We start from the raw sequence: 16,048 nt of genomic DNA, 5'->3' as shown, positions 1-16,048 counted from the left end.
AGGGTCATGCGCTGGGCTTTGATGGCTGGAGTCTGGAGAACCTGGAGGGGCATCCTGGGAAGTCATGCCCAGGAGGCTCTCAGACCCAGGGGTCTGGAGCTCAGAGGTGAGATTGTAGGTATGGATGGGGGAGCGAGTGAGAGAAGGAGCTGGCCGCCCCAAGACTGCATCGATCAGCGGCTGCTTCAGAGAAAGGGAGGAGCCCACAGGGAGAGAGAGCAGAGGGTTGGGGCAGTGAGAGCTGACCGCCTTCAGGAAGTTTGCCTCTGGGCTTTGGTTTCCACCAGAAAGAAAAATCAGATGGCAAGTCACAGAGGTAGGTGGGGTGTGGTGTCTCGCACCTGTAATCCCAGTAGTTTGGGAGGCCGAGGTTGGAGGATCACTTGATAACCAGGAGTTTGAGATCAGTTGGATAATGTAAGCAAGACCCTGTCTCTACCAAAAGTAAAATAATTAGCCAGGCATGGTGGCGCACACCTGTAGTCCCAGCTACTCAGGAATCTGAGGACGGAGGATGGCTTAAGCCAAGGAGTTGGAGGCTGCAGTGAGCTACGATCACACTGTGCTCTAGGCTGGGTGACAGAGCAAGACCTTGTTTCTGAAAAAATTATTTTTAAAAAGAGGCTGGGCGCGGTGGCTGATGCCTATAATCCCAGCATTTGGGAGGCTGAGGCAGGTGGATCACCTGAGGTCAGGCGTTCGGGACCAGCCTGGCCAACATGGTGAAACCCCATCTCTACTAAAAATACAAAAATTAGCCGAGCATGGTGGCAGGCGCCTTGTAATTCCAGCTACTTGGGAGGCTGAGGCAAGAGAATTGCTTGAACCCAGGAGGTGGAGGTTGCAATGAGCCGAGATCGTGCCACTGCACTCCAGCCTGGGCAACATCTACAAAAAAAAAAAAAAAAACAAAAAAAACAGAAAGCCCTAGAAGTTTGGCTGAGGGCAGTGGTAAAGGGGCTGGATGTCATGATGGAGGATGTTGGCTGTCTGGCAATGGCTGGAAACCCAGAGCTTCTTGCCAGGCCCGGAGGCTGCTGGTCTTGGGGTGGGAAGAGACCGCACGTGCAGGCAGTCGTCATCCCTGGGTTCACACCCACCTGGGGTCTTTCCAGACATCTGGGGCCAGGCAGGGGAGGGATCTGGGAGGAGAGGGGCTGCCCATCGCACCCTGTGCATGCATACTGGTACTGGTACACACAGGTCTGTGTGGGTGCACACACAGGCAGATGAAGTGCACACATCTCAGCCCCACAGGCCCACCCAGCCCCAGGGCTTCCATTCCAAGGGGATGACATTTGAGTGACGGGAGGAGGGAGAGGTGTCGCAACTGCCCCTGGCTCCAGCCTTGCCTCACGATCTGACCCCTGCAGCCCCGCGCTCCTGCATCATTGACAAGGACGAGCTGAAGGACGGCCTGCGTGTGCTCATCCCCATGGATGACAAGCTGCTGTACGCCGGGCACGTGCAGACTGTGCATTCGCCGGACATGTGAGTAGAGAGAGAGGCCCGGTGCAGAGCCCCACATCCCACACCTGCTCCTTGTCCCACACTTGCCCTGAGTCCTGGCCATCTCTGTGCCTGCCTGCCTGGGCTGTGGCTTCCCCTGATGGCGTGGGGTGGGGGCGTGGGTGGGCTCAGAGCGGACAGACCCTGGCACTTTGTTGGGGGTACTGGGTGGACCCTGCCAGGGGCTGGGCGCAGCTGCTCCATGGCGGGAGCCGCAGCGGGAAGGGGTGAGTGAGGGAGCATGTTAGCCTCTTGGGATCTGGACTGCACTGGCCCGGCGTGTTCTGCAACCCCTAGTTCTATAGATAAGGAAGATGAGCTCAGAAAAGGGGAGAATTCTCCCCACTTTCTAGCAAGTCAGCAAAGCTCTAAGTCCTGGGAGGTGCCACCTCCCAGTGGTCTAGGAGGCAGAGCTGGCGCTGGTGGGGTCAGCGCCCTCTGGAGAGCTCTAATCCTCTGCCACATCACGCCTCGTTTGCCTCCACAGATACCGCGTGGTGGTGGAGGGTGAGCGTGGGAACCGGCCCCACATCTACTGTCTGGAGCAGCTGTTGCAGGAGGCGGTGAGAGGGGGAGGGGTGGAGCCTTGGGGTGGGCTGGGGTATCCAAGGCCATAGCCACAAGCGTACCCACACCTGGCACTCACCCCATGCCCTCCCAGATCATCGATGTGAGGCCGGCCTCCACTCGCTTCTTGCCACAAGGGACCAGGATTGCAGCCTACTGGAGCCAGCAGTACCGATGCCTCTATCCAGGCACTGTGGTCCGAGGTGAGATGCCTCCTCCCCTAAAGCCCTCCCCGGCTCTCCCCGGCCACCTAACGTCTCAATATGGACTCATTTGGCTAATAAAACCCCTGTCTGGCTTAAGAATAACGACTTGTGGGATCACATAACTGAAAACTGTGTAGCCTTGGATCCAGGTGCCATTTAGACGATGTCGTCAGGACTCCAGCTCTGAGTATCTCTCATCAGTGCTGTCATCTGTGCTGGCTTCACACTACTTCCTTGGAGATTGTAGTTTACCATCTTAACAAATCTTATCATTGGAGAATTTCTCAGTCCCAGTTTTCCCACACAAGTTCTGGTGTGAACTAACTTGGGCCACATTGATCCTACCGCTGTGAGTCTGATCAGCCAGGCCTGGGTCATATTCTCATCCCTGAGGCTCAGGAGTGAGGTTGCCTCCCTTTTATTTGTGGGCTGACAAGGATGGGAGGCTTCCCCAGCAAAGAGGAGATGTTATAAGAATGAGAGAGAATGAGGCTGGGCGTGGTGGCTTCCGCTTGTAATCCCAACACTTTGGGAAACCAAGGTGGGTGGATCACTTGAGGTCAGGAGATTTTTTTTTTTTTTTTTTTTTTTTTTGAGTTGAAGTCTCGCACTGTTGCCTGGGCTGTAGTGCAGTGGTGGAATCTCAGCTCACTGCACCCTCTGCCTCCTGGGTTAAAGCAATTCTTTGCCTCAGCCTCCCGAGTAGCTAGAACTACAGGCATGTGCTACCATGCCCAGCTAATTTTTTTGTATTTTTAGTAAAGATGGAGTTTCACCACATTGGCCAGGATGTTCTTAATCTTAGGTCAGGAGTTTAAGACCAGCCTGGCCAATGTGGTAAAACCCTGTCTCTACTAAAAATACAAAAATTAGCCAGGTGTGGTGGCAGGAGCCTGTAATCCCAGCTAGTTGGGAGACGGAGGCAGGAGAATTGCTTGAGCCTGGGAGGTGGCGGTTGAGGTTGTAGTGAGCTGAGATTGCACCACTGCACTCCAGCCTGGGTGACAGAGCAAGACTGTCTCAAAAAAAAAAAAAAGGAAAATGGAGATTGGACAGAGGAAAACAACAGGTACCCTAGGAAATACAGTTGTGGATAACAGACAGGCAAGAAAGACAGATGCTCAAATGGTCCAACCCTTAGCTCTTACAAAAGTAGTGTATCCTAGAGAGGGGGTATGGATGTTGATTACACACCCGCTGTCCCCACAAGAAAAGCCCACTCACATGCCAAATACAGTCCACCCCTTGGCCTACCATCCATTCATACCCAGAAGATGGAAACAGATGCCAGGTCAGCAAAACAACAGATAACTGGTCCAGCCTGAGTAGAGGATCTTGGGCTGGGAAGATTAATTTTTTTCCATCCATTAGTCACTCATTTATCATCCAAACTCTGAAAGTGCTGTTAATAAGGCAGAAGTTGGCCTTAGATTCAGATTTCCTGGCACACTCTGTCCCCCTGTACTGATTCTAGGCCTGCCTAGAATGTGGATCACATCTGTAATCCCAGCAATGTGGGAGCCTGATGCAGGTAGATCGCTTAAGCCCAGGAGTTTGAAACCAGCCTGGGCAACATAGCAAGACCCTGACTGTACAAAAAGATACAAAACTTAGCCGGGCTTGGGACAGGCACAGTGGGTCATACTTGTAATCCCGGCACTTTGGGAGGCCAAGGCAAGTGGATCACCTGAGGTCAGGAGTTTGAGATCAGCCTGGGCAACATGGTGAAACCCCATCTCTACTAAAAATAATTTGCTGGGCATGGTAGCAGGTACCTGTAATCCCAGCTACTTGAGAGGCTGAGGCAGGAGAATCACTTGAACCCAGGAGATGGAGGTTGCAGTGAGCCAAGGTAGCATTACTGCCCTCCAGCCTGGGTGACAGAGTGAGAATCTATCTCAAAAAAAAAAAAAAAAACCCAAGCCCGCTTGGTGGTGTGCCCCTGTTGTCCTAGTTACTTGGGAGGCTGAAGTGGAAGGATCACTTCAGCCTGGGTGGTCAAGGCTTCAGTGAGCTGTGATTGTGCCACTGCACTCCAGCCTGGGAGACAGAGTCAAATTTTTTCTTTTTCTTTCTTTCTTTCTTTTTTTTTTTTTTTGAGGCGGATATGAATTGTTTTTCATTTTAGCTTTCTTTTTTTTTTTTTTTTTTTTTGAGACGGAGTCTGGCTCTGTCACCCAGGTTGGAGTGTGGTGGAGTGGTCTCAGCTCACTGCAATCTCCACCTCCCAGGTTCAGGCAATTCTCCTGCCTCAGCCTCCTGAGTAGCTGGGATTACAGGCACATACCACCACGCCCAGTTAATTTTTTGTATTTTTAGTAGAGATGAGATTTCACCATGTTGGCCTGGCTGGCCTCAAACTTCTGACCTCAGGAGATCTGCCCGCTTTGGCCTCCCAAAGTGTTGCCATCATAGGTGTGAGCCCCTGTACCCGGCCTTATTTTAGCTTTCTGCGGCTCCCTCTGTCTTCCCAGTGTCCCCTCCTTCTGTTTTCGGCTGCTGTGCTCTTCCTCTTGTTAGAACCCCTCAGATGTCTGGGGACCCTGAATGAAGGAGACATCAGCAAGCCAGTGCGAGCTCCACTCTCCCAGTCCTCACAGCAAGTGGGCGGGAATGTTTTGTTAGGAGACCAGGTTCTGCTCAGATTCCCCAAGACTCGCATCCTTGGGGATATAGTCTCAGCATCTAGCATTTGCAAAGGAAGCTGGGCTGTCACCCTTGGTGGGGGGGCATGTCTGGCTTCCTCCCCTGTGCTCAGCGTCCTTCGGTTGGGAGCCTCTCTCTGGGATGAACTTCTCAGCTCCTGCCAGCCAGGCCACCCTCAGCCTGTTCAGTGTTGAGGTCTCCCTCAGTCCTGCCTCCGGAGGTGCTTGGGGCCTCTCCAGCCCAAGCCTTGTTAGAATTCTCTTGGGAAAACTACCTCCTTTTCATTGGTGCCACCTTCTAGGAGATAAAGACCTGCTCCTGCACGTTCGTCCCAGCGTATCTCCCAAAACACCGCTGTCTCCCACTGCTGCCTTCTGCTTTCCCGTTTTTGGTGTCTTTCAGGGTTGACACCCGCGTCCCTCCTTTGCTGTGGTTGTGGGGAGGTCTTTGGGTGTGAGTGGGCGCAGGCTCGTGTGCTCAATAAGTCAGCTAGAAATGGAAGACCCAGTTCTCCCACCCAGATGGCCTGGCTGTGACAACCACACTCTGCACCACTGTATAGCCTCCGCCCATGTCCCCGCTGCTGTGCCGTAGAGAACAGGGCTGCGCAGGGGCTGGTTTCTGCTGTCCCCACCCTTGTGTGTCACTTAGGGAGCTGAAGGTCCAAGGCCCTCTCCTGAGCCTCCCCTCCTCCCATAGGGTTACTGGACCTGGAGGACGATGGGGACTTGATCACCGTGGAGTTTGACGACGGAGACACAGGCAGGATCCCCCTTTCACACATCCGCCTCCTGCCCCCCGACTATAAGATCCAGTGTAAGTGATGAGATCGTGACACCCAGGCTCCTGCCAGGAACCGCTCACCCTGGCTCTCGCCCTCCCAGCCCAGTTCTGGGTTCTATATGAAGTCATTTGGAGTGACAGGGGATGGAAATGGCAGAAACCATGGGTGGGGGCTCCCATGAGATCCCAGGGCTCCCAGGTCCTGGGTCCCGGGCGCATGAGGACAGCACAGGCCCATTGGCCCAGGCCATGGGAAGCTGATCAAAAAGTATTACTGGCCGGGCATGGTGGCCCACGCCTGGAGGCTGAGGTGGGCGGATCACCTGAGGTCAGGAGTTTAAGACCAGCCTGGCCAACATGGTGAATCCCTGTCTCTATGAAAAATAGAAAAATTAGCTGGGCATGGTGGTGCATGCCTGTAGTCCCAGCTGCTTGGGAGACTGAGACAGGGGGATCGCTTGAACCCAGGAGTTCAAGGCTGCGGTGAGCTGTGATCGCACCACTGTGCTCCAGCTTGGGTGACAGAATGAAACTCAATCTCTAGAAAACAAACAGGACAGGCACGGTGGCTCACCTGTATAATCCCAGCACTTTGAGAGGCCAGGGCGGGCGGATTACATGAGGTCAGGAGTTTAAGACCAGCCTGACCGACATGGAGAAACTCTACTAAATATATAAAATTAGCCGGGTGTGGTGGTGTACGCCTGTAATCCCAGCTACTCGGGAGGCTGAGGCAGGAGAATAGCTTGAACCCGGGAGGCCGAGGTTGCAGTGAGCTGAGATTGCACCATTGCCCTCCAGCCTGGGCAACAAGAGCAAAACTCCCATCTCAAAAAAAAAAAAAAAAAAAAAAAGTCAGCATCGTTATCCGCCTGTCCCAGTTCCACAAAGTGTTTTATATTACTTCATTCATTCGGGAGCCTCTGGCTGCTTGCTGTAGATGGGGCTTCCCCTGCTGGACCTCACAGCCTGTGGCGGGAGACTGCCCGGGGTGACCCACCTGGCGTCCGTTGCTTCCGACCCATCCCCAATCCCCAGGACTGACTAGGGTCTTAGACGCTCCAGGCTGGGGAAGCCAGGCCTGATGAGCCACTTTGTCCTCTGTCCCGCAGGTGCTGAGCCGTCCCCGGCACTCCTGGTGCCGAGTGCCAAGCGCCGCAGCCGGAAGACCAGCAAAGACACTGGGGAGGGCAAAGACGGGGGTACAGCAGGGTCAGAGGAGCCAGGAGCGAAGGCCCGTGGGCGTGGGCGGAAACCCAGCAGCAAGGCCAAGGGTGGTACGTTGGCCTGGGCCCCAGGGCAGGGGTGGGGGCAGGGCTCTTTTGGGTATCCAAACTTGGGGCTTGGGGACCTGCCCAAGTGCCTGCCTGCTGTCTCTGTAAGAACTCTGGGCCGGGTGTGGTGGCTCACGCCTGTAATTCCAGCACATTGGGAGGCCAAGGTAGGCGTATCACCTGAGGTCAGGAGTTCAAGACTAGTCTGGCCAATGTGGTGAAACCCTGTCTCTACTAAAAATACAAAAATTAGCCAGTGTGGTGGTGGGTGCCTGTAATCCCAGCTACGTGGGAGGTGGAGGCAGGAGAATCGCTTAAACCCAGGAGGCAGAGATTGCAGTTGGCCAACATTGTGCTATTATGCTCCAGCCTGGGCAACAAGAGAGAGACTCTGTCTCCAAAAAAAAAAAAAAAAAACTCGGCACTACAGGGCTGTTCTGACCAGGTGGCGAATGAGGAAACTGAGGCTGAGGGAAGCAGGTTGATTTGTCAGAGGCAGAGCTGAGCTGCAGCGGCCTGTTTCTTTTCAGAATCCAGAGAAAATGCTTCGTGCAAGCTGAAAGCAGAGGCTACTAGAGGACCCTCTTTGGGGCCTATATAATTTAAGGTTGATATAGGGGAGCCGCCCAAGGAGAGCCAAGGGCCGCAGGGCCGCAGCCAGGTTCTGCTTAAGAAGTAGTCCAGGGGCCGGGCGCGGTGGCTCAAGCCTGTAATCCCAGCACTTTGGGAGGCCGAGGCGGGTGGATCATGAGGTCAAGAGAGCGAGACCATCCTGGTCAACATGGTGAAACCCCGTCTCTACTAAAAATACAAAAAATTAGCTGGGCATGGTGGCACGTGCCTGTAATCCCAGCTACTGAGGAGGCTGAGGCAGGAGAATTGCCTGAACCCAGGAGGTGGAGGTTGCGGTGAGCCGAGATTGTGCCATTGCACTCCAGCCTGGGTAACAAGAGTGAAACTCTGTCTCAAAAAAAAAAAAAAAAACAGCCCAGGGTTGAAACCAGGCCTTTCTGCCTGCACCTATAATCTTCAGCACTCTAGGAGGCCCAGGCACGGGGATCACTTGAGCCTAGGAGTTCAAGACCAGCCTGGGCAACATAGCAAAACTATGTCTCTACAAAAAAAAAAAAAAAAAGATAATACAAAAGTTAGCTAGGCATAGTGGCACATGCTTGTACTTCAGGTTACTTGGGAGACTGAGGCAGGAGGATCACATGAGCCCAGGGAGGTTAAGGCTACAGTGAGCCATGATCATGCCACTGCACTCCAGCTTGAGTGACTGAGACCCCATCTCAAGAAAAAGCATCCCACAAAAGCAGGCCTTTTCTGATGAAAGCCACAGCTCGTCTCCTGCCAGGAAGCCCCCACCCCAGCCTCTCATCTGTTTTCTTTTGTTTTTGCAGACAGAGCTGCCACCCTGGAGGAGGGTAGCCCAGCAGATGAGGTCCCCAGTACCCCCTTGGCCCTGGAGCCAAGCAGCACCCCAGGTTCCAAGAAGGGCCCCCCAGAGCCTGTGGACAAGCGAGCCAAGGCCCCCAAGGCGCGCCCGGCACCCCCGCAGTCCAGCCCCGCGCCAGCCACCTTCACCAGCTGCCCAGCACCTGAGCCCTTTGGGGAGCTGCCAGCCTCTGCCACTGCCCTGGCCCCAGCACCTCTCATCACCATGCCTGCCACACGCCCCAAGCCCAAGAAGGCGCGGGCAGCTGAGGAGTCGGGCACCAAGGGCCCTCGGAGGCCAGGGGAGGAGGCCGAGCTACTTGTCAAACTGGACCACGAGGGTGTCACGTCACCCAAAAGCAAGAAGGCTAAAGAGGCCCTGCTGCTCCGGGAGGACCCGGGGACTGGGGGCTGGCAGGAGCCCAAGAGCCTCCTGAGCCTGGGCAGCTACCCGCCGACAGCCGGCAGCAGCGAGCCCAAGGCGCCCTGGCCCAAGGCCGTGGATGGGGACCTCACCCAGGACCCCGGGCCGGGGCTCACGTTCGAGGACTCTGGGAACCCCAAGAGCCCGGACAAGGCCCAGGCTGAGCAGGATGGGGCCGAAGAATCGGAGAGCAGCAGCAGCAGCGGCAGCAGCAGCAGCGGGTCCGAGACAGAAGGGGAGGAGGAAGGCGACAAGAACGGGGATGGGGGCTGCGGCGCTGGGGGCCGCAACTGCAGCGCTGCTAGCTCCAGGGCGGCCTCCCCGGCCTCCTCCGCCTCCTCCTCCTCCTCCTCCTCCTCCTCCTCCTCTTCCTCCTCTTCATCCTCATCTTCCTCCTCCTCTTCCTCTTCCTCCTCATCTTCTTCCTCATCTTCATCTTCCTCCTCTTCCTCGTCATCCTCCTCCTCCTCGTCCTCTTCCTCTTCCTCGTCCTCGTCCTCCTCCTCCTCCTCCTCCTCTTCCTCCACCACAGATGAGGACTCTTCCTGCAGCTCAGATGATGAGGCGGCCCCTGCCCCGACGGCTGGACCCTCTGCACAGCCAGCGCTCCCCACCAAGGCCACCAAGCAGGCCGGCAAGGCGCGGCCCTCAGCCCACTCCCCAGGGAAGAAGACACCCACGCCCCAGCCCCAGGCGCCCCCTCCGCAGCCCGCACAGCCTCTGCAGCCCAAGGCTCAGGCTGGGGCCAAGAGCCGACCCAAGAAGAGAGAGGGCGTCCACCTCCCCACCACCAAGGAGCTGGCCAAGCGGCAGCGCCTGCCGTCCGTGGAGAACCGGCCCAAGATTGCCGCCTTCCTGCCCGCCCGGCAGCTCTGGAAATGGTTCGGGAAGCCCACCCAGGTAACCGAGCTCGCGCCTGGGCGGGGCTGAGGGGCTGGGGGCCTTTTGATGTTGGGCACACATGCACACAAATATGCTACACCCACACAAACGCACACACACTTGCACATGTATAGAAATGTGGGCACACGCATGCGTGCACATGAACACGTGCATGCCCCACACAGACACGAGCATGTGCACACACAGGCACATCCACATGGCGGGACCCAGTGAGAGAAGAGGGTGGTTCACACAGGCTGGCAGCGGGTCCCCAGTGTGCAGTGCTGTGGGGGAGGAGCGCCTGCATGTTCCGGTAGGGGTCCGTGGTCTCTCTCAGGCATCATTTCCAAAGCTTCTCTAGAACTGTGAAGTCTCTTTCGGCCAGCTGCAGTGGCTTAAGTCTGTGATCCCAGCACTTTGGGAGGCTGAGGCGAGAGAATCGCTTAAGCTTGGGAGTTCAAGACTGCAGTGAACTATGATCGTGCCACTACACTCCAACCTGCACGATAGAGTGAGACCTTGTCTTTAAAAAATAATAATAATTTTAGCTGGGTGTGGTGGCTCACGCCTGTAATCCCAGCACTTTGGGAGGCTGAGGTGGGCGGATCACCTGAGGTCAGGAGTTTGAGACCAGCCTGACCAACATGGAGAAACCCCATCTCTACTAAAAATACAGAAATTGCTGGGCATGGTGGTGATGCATGCCTGTAATCCCAGCTACTCGGGAGGCTGAGACAGGAGAATCGCTTGAACCTGGGAGGCAGAGGTTGCAGTGAGCCAAGATTGTGCCATCGCACTCAGACTGGGCAATAAGAGCGAAACTCCATCTCAAAGAAGTTAATAAATAAATAAATTAATTAAAATAAATTAACTGGGCATAGTGTGCGCCTGTAGTCTCAGCTACTCAGAGACTGAGGTGGAAGGATTTCTTGAGCCTAGGAGTTCGTGGCTGCAGTGAGTTGTGATTGTGCCACTGCACTCCAGCCTGGGCTGCAGAGTGAGACCCTGTCTCAAAAATAAAGTCTCTTAGCTGCAGAATGCTTAGATTCAGTGAAGGCCCTCTTGGAGACCCAGCGCGTCAGAGGTGGAAGAGGGGCTTCCCCAGTTAGAGTGCGACAAGGGGCGCTTCTCCTCTCCCCAGAGTTGGGTAGTGGCTGGCTGAGAGGCCGAGGGCCAGGAGTCCCGAGCGGACGAGCCTGCGAGGTGGCAGGCTCCTTGGGGCTGGGCCAGGGCCCCCCGTGCCCTGACGCTCGTGTTGTTGCAGCGGCGCGGCATGAAGGGCAAGGCCCGCAAGCTCTTCTACAAGGCCATCGTGCGCGGCAAAGAGATGATCCGGATCGGGGACTGCGCCGTGTTCCTCTCCGCCGGCCGCCCCAACCTGCCCTACATCGGCCGCATCCAGAGCATGTGGGAGTCGTGGGGCAACAACATGGTGGTCCGAGTCAAGTGGTTCTACCACCCCGAGGAGACCAGCCCCGGCAAGCAGTTCCACCAGGGCCAGGTGAGCCTGTGGTCCCCAACACCACCCCCCCGCCTGGCATCCTGGGCAGCACAGGGCAGACCTGAGGCCCCTCAACCCCTCCGGGCCAGGCATTCCAGTTGCTGGAGAATCAGCACCCCCGCCCAGTTGGTCAGCCCTGTCCTGGGGCCTGGGTCAGGTGTGGTGGCCCCCAGGCTCACCCGCAGCCCCTCCTCTGTCTGCCACATAGCACTGGGACCAGAAGTCCAACCGCAGTCTCCCGGCAGCCCTGCGGGTCTCCAGCCAGAGGAAGGACTTCATGGAGGTAGGCAGTGGTGGTGGGGGGCGGGCTGGGGGTGGCTGGCTCCTTCCCGGCAGCTCAGGAAGGGCCAGACTCAGCATCCTCGCCTCTGTCCCCCGTGGTCTGCCTCGGCCTCTGACCTCCTGTCCCTGCCACTCTGAGTGCCTGGCTCCTATTCTTTCTCTCTGTGTCTGTCTCCGTCTCTGGGGCTCTCCTTCTCTGAGTCTCCGGCCAGTCTCATCCTCTGACTCTCTGGGTCTCTCCTGGTTTCTGGGTCTCTCCCAACCTGTGTCTTTCAGTCTCTGTGTCTCTCTCGGTCTCTGTCTCTCGGGCTCTGGGTCTCAGTCTTTGGATGTCTCTTGGTTTCAGTCTCTTTTGGGCTCTGTCTTGGTCTCTGTGTCTCTCAGTTTCTGTGTCTCTCTGGGTCTCTCGGTCTCTGGGTCTCTCTTGGTCTCTATCTCTTAGTTTCTGTCTTAATCTCTGGGTCTCTCTCAGTCTCTGTCTTAATCTCTGGGTCTCGCTCAGTCTCTGTCTCAGTCTCTGGGTCTCTATCTCAGTCTCTGGGTCTCTCTCGGTCTCTGTCTCAGTCTCTGAGTCTCTCTCTCAGTCTCTGGGTCTCTGTCTCTCTTGGTCTGTCTCTCATTCTCCATATCTCTTAGTCTCTGGGTCTCTCTTGGTCTCTGTCTCTTTCGGTCTTTGGATCTCTGGGTCTTTGGGTCTCTTGGTCTGTCCTGTCTCTCATCTGCTTTCCATCTCTCAGTCTCTGTCTCTCTTGTTGGTCTGTCTCTCTCTTGGTCTCTGTCTCAGTTCCTGGGTCTCCCTCACCCTCTGTCTGTGTCTCTGTCCCGGCACCTGTGGCTCCCCTGGCCTCCCTCTGTCTCTGTGCTCCCCATCTGCCGTCCTGATGTCCCTGTGTGTCCGCAGCGCGCGCTGTACCAGTCCTCGCACGTGGACGAGAACGACGTGCAGACAGTGTCGCACAAGTGCCTGGTGGTGGGCCTGGAGCAGTACGAGCAGATGCTGAAGACCAAGAAGTATCAGGACAGCGAGGGCCTGTACTACCTTGCGGGCACCTACGAGCCCACCACAGGCATGATCTTCTCCACGGACGGCGTGCCTGTGCTCTGCTGAGCCTGCCAGGCCCCACGGGCGGCCAGGGACCCCTCTCCATCACTGCCACGGCGCGGGGACCACGTGCGTTGTGTGCATGTGAGCGCGCCTGCGGGCGTGTGCATGGGGCCAGGTGTGCACGTGGACGCCCGGGTGAGTGTGTGTGTGCATGTGTGTGCCCGTGTGCATGCCACACGCCTCCCGCCCCACCTTCCCACCCCTCAGTGCCCCAAGGACAGGGGCCCCTCTCAGCTGTCAGGGTATGGCTCTGCTGTCCCCATCAGGGCAGCCTCGGCCGGGACTGGCCCCTTCCTGCCCAGCACGTTGCAAGCACTTGGCCAGGCCGGCCCTCCAGGCTGCTGCTGCGTGAAGCCCGGGGGGGCCCCCAGGCCCATGCAGACTGGGGATTTGGCGGGGAGGGGGCTTCTAAGGAACCAAACTGATGCTTGCTCTGGGCTTCCTGGGCACCCTTAGCACGGAGCCCACCCCATAGCCTCCCAACGTTGCATGGGATGGGGCTGTCCAATGCCAGCCGGCCTCCCTGACCGTGCCAGGCATCCGGCTCCTACTTTCTCAGGATGGCCTGGACTTGGGGAACAGAGCTGGGTCGGGGTGCAGCCCGGGAGCATCAAAGGCGCCAGGTAGAGGGGGCCCAGCAGAGGCCCACCCTGGCCCAAACCCTCACACTACAGAAAACCCCAATGGTGCTGAAACCCTTGCCCGGCCATGTCCAGCCCCTCCCCACCCAGGAGGGAGGTGGCACTTCTTAACCTGTACAGTTTTATTGTACCAAGAGAGACTCGTCCCCGCCCCTGTATCATAAGCCTTTAAATGGAGTCAACTTTTTAATTATATATATAAAGATAAATATATATAAATATATATAAATATAAACTTTTTAAAACTGTGAAAAATAGCTATGAAATTATAAAAAAAAAAAAGCGAACACATTCTGACGTGCAGAATATTATTTTTTATTTCCTGTTAGATTGTAGTGTCTAGCACTGGCCTCACCGGCCTCCCGGTCCCCAGCACACTCCCCGCCCCATCCCCAGCCCCGCCAAGTGTACTGTACTCGCCCCCAGGTTAGAGAAGAGTTAGGGAGAGAAGAGGGAAGGAGGCAGGAGCCGGCCCGAGCCCGTGGTCCCTGCTTGGGCCCCAGAAAGCACTTAACCAGGCCCCAAGCCTTCCAGGGAAACCGAGGCCTCGACCAGACAATCTTGAGGGAAGGAAGCCAGACTTTGGGTTTGTTTTTTGGGGGAATTATTGTTTTGTTTTTTTAAGTTTCTTTTGGAATTTTGTTTGTTGGCAAATTCTGTGTGATCTTTTTTCATAAAAAAAGAAAAGCAAAAAGAAAAAGATTTAATTGGAAAAATAAAATTGTTTGGAGTGGTTTATTTCAGGGGCTGGAGCAGGGGTGGTATCTGGGGGGGATTCTGCTGCATCAGGGCACCGAGAAGCAGGATTCAGCTGGAGGTTGGGTGCCACCCAGACAGGGAGAGTGACCGCCTGCAGCCATCTAAATCTGAGCTAATCGGCTGGGCGAGGTGGCTCACGCCTGTAATCCCAGCACTTTGGGAGGCCGAGGCGGGTGGATCACGAGGTCAGGAGTTTGAAACCAGCCTGACCAACATGGTGAAACCCCGTCTCTACTAAAAATGCAAAAATGAGCCAGGCGTGGTGGTGGATGCCTATAGTCCCCAGCTACTCAGGAGGCTGAGGCAAGAGACTCACTTGAAGCCAAGAGACAGGTTGCAGTGAGCCGAGATCGCGCCACTGCACTCTAGCCTGGGCGACAGAGCGAGACTTCATCTCAAAAAGAAAGAGCAAAGCTGCATCTGCATGCTCCCAGCCATGCCTACAACGGAAGAAAACGACGCTAATGGTAAGTAAGAGTGGCCTGAAGCCCTCACCTAGATGGGGGTGGACAGCATCTCTGCACTGGGGCCTGGGAAAGCTGTAGGTGGGGGGTCTGGCTGCCCAGTGACTATGGCCTGGTCAGTGTGGGTGGCCAGCAGAGGACATTTGGGGCTTTGTGAAGAGGGTAACCCAGGGAGGACAGCCAGCTGGCCTCGGGCAAGGGAAGGGCCCAGCATGGGCTCTGGGAAACACTCTGGTGTCACCTGGCACAGACTTGGCCCATGTGGCCACACACCTGGGCCCCAGGGAGGATGCCTGCCCTGAGTCCTGACACCTGCAGACCCAGAGCACATGGTAGCCCTTGTGCCTTCCTTTAAGGGGCCCACATCAAAATGTGGACCAGCCCCACTCCTTGGGGAAACTAAGGACAGAACAGGCTGGGCGTGGTGGCTCATACCTGTAATCCTGGCACTTTGGGAGGCCGAGGCAGGAAGAACACTTACTTGAGGCCCAGAGTTTGAGACAAGCCGTGATGGCACTACTGTGCTCCAGCCTGGGCAACAGAGCAAGAGCCTAACTCATAGAGTAATTTTTAAAATGAGGCACAGGCCGGGTGTCGTGGCTCACACCTGTAATCCCAGCACTTTGGGAGGCCGAGGCAGGTGGATCACTTGAGGTCAGGAATTCCTGCCCAGCCTGGCCAACATGCCGAAACCCTGTCTCTACTAAAAATACAAAAATTAGCCTGGCATAGGGGCATGCACCTGTATTTCCAGCTACTTGGGAGACTGAGGCAGGAGAATCACTTGAGTCCAGGAGGCAGAGGTAGCAGTGAGCCAAGATTGTACCACTGCACTCCAGCTTGGGTGACCAAGCAAGAGTCCATCTCAGAAATAAAAGGCACAGCCAGGCACGGTGGCTCATGCCTATAATCCCAGCACTTTGGGAGGCTGAGGCAGGTGGATCACCTGATGTCAGGAGTTTGAGACCAGCCTGGCCAACATGGTGAAACCCCATCTCTATTAAAAATAGAAAAAAATTAGCCAGGCGTCGTGTCAGGTGCCTAGAATCTCAGGTACTCGGGAGGCTGAGGGAAGAAAATCACTGGAACCCAGGAAGCACAGGTTGCAGTGAGCCGTGATCGCACCACTGCACTCCAGCCTAAGTGACAGAGTGAAACTCCATCCAAAAAAAAAAAAAAAAAAAGCATAGAACAGTGCAGGAGTTTGTCCAAAATGCACAGGTCAGCGAAAAGGGCTGAGGCTCGAGGCTGGCCTCCAACTCCGAGGACGCAGTGCGGTCCCCAAGAGGCTGGGGCCAAGCCTCACTTGCTCTGTTTCCCTCTTCAAATGGGCTGCATGGGGCCATCCTCCCTGATCCTCATGAAGACTGGGGGATTATCACGGTGAGCTACAAACCCCAAGTGCTTCCAGTTCCCACCCCACCACCCAGCCCTGCCCAGAAACCAAGCCTACCCAGTGTGGGGACACCCTCCTGCTCCCTGACCCACCTCACCCATGGGAAGACTGAGGCCTGGCTTACGCAAGGCGGGCTGATTCCCACTGGGATCCTGCGGTGGCCGTCCCAGCC

The 16,048-nt window shown here is 56.1% G+C and overlaps 1 protein-coding gene across 1 annotated transcript in view; it reads left to right on the top strand.

Moving 5' to 3' along the window:
- The window catches only part of TNRC18 (trinucleotide repeat containing 18), a 112,728-nt gene extending 98,750 nt beyond the window's left edge, over positions 1–13,978 (top strand). Inside the window, 9 exon segments of the mRNA XM_074390629.1 lie at positions 1,374–1,491; positions 1,997–2,072; positions 2,171–2,279; positions 5,628–5,744; positions 6,824–6,988; positions 8,389–9,746; positions 10,993–11,229; positions 11,438–11,512; positions 12,413–13,978. Coding sequence (XP_074246730.1) covers positions 1,374–1,491; positions 1,997–2,072; positions 2,171–2,279; positions 5,628–5,744; positions 6,824–6,988; positions 8,389–9,746; positions 10,993–11,229; positions 11,438–11,512; positions 12,413–12,619 — 2,462 coding nt within the window. The 3' untranslated portion in view covers positions 12,620–13,978.
- Positions 13,979–16,048: the final 2,070 nt, after the last annotated feature.

This window comes from Saimiri boliviensis, chromosome 20 (assembly GCF_048565385.1).
Source record: "Saimiri boliviensis isolate mSaiBol1 chromosome 20, mSaiBol1.pri, whole genome shotgun sequence".
NCBI classification, from domain to species: Eukaryota; Metazoa; Chordata; class Mammalia; order Primates; family Cebidae; genus Saimiri; species Saimiri boliviensis.
Note: the sequence above shows the minus strand (reverse complement) of the source record. Positions and strands in the feature narration are given on the sequence as shown.